The 4,793-nt window shown below is 44.0% G+C and overlaps 1 protein-coding gene across 1 annotated transcript; it reads right to left on the bottom strand.

Moving 5' to 3' along the window:
- Window positions 1-2,870: 2,870 nt before the first annotated feature.
- On the bottom strand, window positions 2,871-3,563 carry LOC131643147 (uncharacterized). Its single transcript, XM_058913300.1, has one exon. The coding sequence runs from the start codon at window positions 3,561-3,563 to the stop codon at window positions 2,871-2,873; it is 693 nt and encodes a 230-aa protein (XP_058769283.1).
- Between the last annotated feature and the right edge of the window lie 1,230 nt (window positions 3,564-4,793).

Here is a 4,793-nt window from a genome sequence, read left to right as displayed (position 1 = left end):
GTGGAGGACCCATTTCACGGAGTTGCACCAACTGACCAGCAAGCAATTGGGGAAGAAGCTGGGCATATGGCATCGGAACCGGATCTATACGCCTTTCAGGGTATCTTTGCCTTTGTGGAGCTCTTTGACCTTGAGGCCTAGGATTTTGTTGACGATTCTGAGGGGCAACAACTTGTTGTTGTGGGATGAAAGGCTGTTGAGGTGCCACCCATGGTTGTGGAAGTGCAGCAGCGTACGCCTGAGGGACATACGGATTGGGAACAACATAAGGCATTGGGTAGTAAGGAGGTGGAAGAGTAGAGTATACAGGAGTTTGACCTTGGTCAACTGAAGCAGTGCTGGTTTCACCTTCTTTCTTCTTCACAAATCCGGAGTATGGTTTTTTACCATTGCCATTAGAATTGCTAGGACTAGTAATACCTTGAATGGTCCTAGCTTTAACACAGTTCTCAACCCGTTCACCAATGATGACCACATCTGAGAAAGAAGGAGAAGTATTGCTGACCATGTGCTGAAGATACGGCCCTTTCAGAGTACCCATAAACAGATCAATCAATTCGCGGTCTAGGAGAGGAGGTTGAACTCGAGCGGAAAGTTTGCGCCATCTCTGGGCGTATTCTTTGAAAGATTCTTAAGACTTTTGTGCCATATTTTGAAGCTGGGCGCGGCTGGGAGCCATAGCAGTGTTATAGTGGTATTGTTTCAAGAAGGCATCAACAAGTTCTCCCCAAGTACTAACATTAGCCCTCTCAAGTTTCATATACCACTCCAACGGGGCTCCAGTGAGACTATCCTGAAAGAAATGCATGAGCAATGGTTCATTCTCAGCATGAGCGGTCATCTTTCGGCAGTAGGAACGAAGGTGAGTCTCTGGGCAGGTGACCCCTTTGTACTTATCGAAATCTGGCACCTTAAATTTTGGGGGAATAACAATCCCCGGTACCAGGCACAAAGCAGCAGTGTTGAAACTTGAAGTTTTAGCAACTTCAATGGCCTTAAGGCGTTCCTCCAGAGCCTGATACATCTTAGCAGTTTCGGTCAACTCAGTGGTAAGATCATGGTCAAGATCAATAACATCGTGGTGATCGTCCACCAATTTTGGTATTCCCTCAACAAGAATCTCTTTAGGTTTCATCCCTCCATCGGTAGAAGTGGTAGGAACATCCTTGACCAAACTAGCGGCGCTCTTCCTGAGTTCATCCTGTCCTTGAATGACGGCATGGAGGGTCTCCATGAGTTGGGTCATTCTATCCCCCATGACATCCATATCCCTACGGAGGGCAGCTTGATTCTGTTCGAAGTGGTCCATGATCCTTTTCTAATTGTTCCTGGTACGGTATGGATGTAAGGAAGTCAGCTTTGTCGTTGAAGCAGAAATCTGTTGCTGAAAGGGACCCCAATTAGTTTCTTGTACAATAACCTGAAAATGCAATGTGATAGTGTGAATGTATGAGTGCATGTGTGCGTATGACGTGATGTGCCATTTTCAGAGTATCCAAGATTTCAATATTGATCTAGAATAGCTAACAACGTGATAGAGGACAAGCATTAAGAGAAACAAAGGAACTAGTTCTTTTTTCATTCATAACAGAAATTTAAACTTGGGCGAGACCATACATCAACAAGATAGTTCAACAAGGAAAAAATAAAGGACCCCATCCAACAAGTCTGGTGGTGGTCAAGACATACAGACTCAAACATCAATCCATCTGAATATAAAATAGAGGCCCTCCTTGTCTGAAGTGCTCATTACTCCACTTCTTAGTTTCATCAAACAGTATCTTGGTTGCCTTTCGATCTCTTCCTTTGACGAAGCTTTGGATTACCACATCCTTTCGAAATAACTGCCCATCTAGCTTCTTGCAGCACTCCCTAAGTTCGTCACATCCTTTGCATTCTGGGAGATAATCTTTCTCAGGTGTGTTCTCCATACCCATCATTTGATCTCTGAGCTTAGCATTCTCTTCTGTTAGTCGAGCGGTACGGAGGTGACTCCCTTTCAACTGAGTCTCAACCGCTATTCTTTGGGTGGTCTCTTCTTCTAGTTTCTTTTTCAGACTCCTCACTTCAGCTCTAGCCTCCCTTTCTATCTTGAGTTTATAAGCCTTCAAGTCTTCTCTGTACTCTCGCTTGAGTTTCTCTTCTGCCTCTTTTACGGCCCTTTTTATGATCTCCTGGTGATCCTCAACAACAACAGTAGTATCTCTTTCACCTTTTTCCGTTCTAGCCCTCTTATGAACTCTCGAAGATCCTTCCTTCAGCATTTCGGCTTCGCGTGTCAACTCAGTCTTTTCCTGGTTTACAAGATAATGTTTTAGTTGCGCGTTGGAACCCTTTTCATGCAAATGGGTGCCTTCCATATTCGCTTGGATGCAATTCTCAGCAGGCACAGTGGCAGTTGGAACCTTAGGTGGTATCTCGTACAATGGGTTAACCTTCGGGAAAGGCAACAGGCGGTCTTTAACCCTATCCTCGACCCAATTTGTATAGGCTTGGTTGGCAATAGCATTTTTCTCACCTAGGGAAGTCCGGTCATCTGTGTGGATGTTATTCCAGGCGCTTCTTACTTTTTTCAATCCCTCTGGATCAGTTCCCTTCTCAAAGCAAACGGATTCGAATATCTCTTTGTCCAAAGGCTTGTCTTTAAGTGCAAAACCCAACTGACGTAGCGCTAGCTTAGGATTATAATTGATAACACCTCTCGTTCCTATGAGGGGAACATTGTCAAAAGTGCCACAACTAGTTATAACTTCCTCTATGCCCATTCCGATAGGACACCAGACAATGTCGTTTGCAGTAAGCCCCATGATCCTTTGAGGCCATTTCTGTGAGTCTTTCGTCGTAACAAACGGCCCATTTTTAGGCAAGTGTCAAGTGAACCACTCATATAGCAACGGTAAACAACCCCCAACTGATCCTTTCTTCCCATACCTGGAGTGAATGGTATAATAAGTATCCGCTAGAAGAGTGGGCACAGGATTTTGATCCATGAAGAGACAAACAGCAGTTAGATCGACGAAATTCGGAATATTCGGGAACAACACCAAACCATAGATCATAACGGCTAGGAGAGCGTTGAATTCTTTCCATTTCTTCTCAACAGCAAGGGCATCGGCCTTCTTTATCAGATATTTCACATGCAATCCGTGGGTTCCACCATTAGGCTTCCAGTTACCTGTAACGTCCTTCATGCTCAAATAAAGAGCACTAGCAATTTGGTCCATTCTTGGCTTCTCAGGTACACACACAAAAGGGATTTTACGTTGAACCTTAATCTTGAGAATGTCAGCATACTCTTCAAGGGTAGGAGCCAGTTGATAGTCTCGAAAGGTAAAACAACGTAGCTCAGAATCATAGAACTGAAGAAGCGTGTATAGAGCCCATTCATCAACGTGAGAAGTCAAGATGTGTAAGATATGGCCATACGTCTTTCTGAACTCATCCAAGTTATGCCCAGTAACTAAAGTGCTCAACTGAATCAGACGTGTCATATCCTCACGGAAGAAACTGCAGGTGAATGTACGCTTGGTAGCCTCTTTGGTAGCGGTCACGTTGTTAGCCATCCTGAATGAAAAGTAATAACCTCAGATACCCTGAAAAACGACATGCATATGAGAAATAATACTATTTTTTTTCTTTTCTTTTTTCTTCTTTTTTCTTTTTTTTTATTACATCTTTTCTTCTCTCATTTTTTTTGGAAATTAAATATGCCATGATGAAAATGATGCAATGGAGGTTCTCCCAACATGGGAGAGTTGTTGTGTTGTCTCTGAGCAGAATCGATTGTCATAAGGTCAAAGGTCCGACATAGGTGCCACACAGCCATAAGAACAATAACCACCAACAAAATGGAATAGTCACCAACAATACCTGTCATGTATATCCCTCCCCACTCATAGGTGAATCTAGGCCAGGGTAAGGTCATGAAACGCAGTATACGGTCCGCCCGAAGGTAAGCATCCTCACAGCGCGGATGCGGGTGACGATAATACCTCCGTTTGAAACCACTACTCTGCTCGTGGTCACATAATCCATCCCGAGACGTACACCTCGAGACAAACCATGCTACCACTCTACCCTAGGGTTCCTATGGTTCACACATAGCCTGGGTAATGGGCCTTTTACCTCATAGAATCATCCCACCCAACCTGCAAATAGAGAAAATATGTGGCCCCCACGGGGACCCATAATATAGTCCAGATGCATGCGGAAAGTAAACATGATATGCAAGCAAGAAATAAACATGATATGCAAGCATATATACAAAATGAAAACATATAAGCAAACAAATAAACACCCAATAAAAGAAACAAACAAAGGCTAGGATCGACTCGCTAAGAATGGACCAGCACAGGTCTATCAACATCCCCAGCAGAGTCGCCAGCTGTCGCACGCTCGCGAAAAAATGAACAGAGTCGCCACCAATATATTTATCCCATAAGGGAAAGGAATATCAGAAAACCTAGCAAAGAATAAGAACAAAGTCTTGCGACCAGAGAATCAAGGTACGGGAGTCGGTTACGCAAGGGGAAGGTGCTAGCACCCCTCGCGCCCATCGTACTCGATGGTATCCACCCATGTTTGTTTCTATCTAAAGGGTGTGTACTATGTCTATGTCTATATATGCGAATGAATGCAAAATTTAGGGAAAATAAAGAATTGTACTCGCACGGGCCCTACCCCGCTGCCTACGTATCCTTTTCAGGAATCAGAGCTACCGTAGCTCGGCTCAAGATTTTCTGTTTGTTTTTGTGTTTTTTAGTTAGGCGGAGTTAACGTTCGCACTCTTGCAT

This window comes from Vicia villosa, unplaced genomic scaffold (assembly GCF_029867415.1).
Source record: "Vicia villosa cultivar HV-30 ecotype Madison, WI unplaced genomic scaffold, Vvil1.0 scaffold7, whole genome shotgun sequence".
Lineage (NCBI taxonomy): Eukaryota > Viridiplantae > Streptophyta > Magnoliopsida > Fabales > Fabaceae > Vicia > Vicia villosa.
The sequence above is the reverse complement of the archived record's forward strand: the minus strand, read 5'-3'. Positions and strand labels throughout refer to the sequence as shown.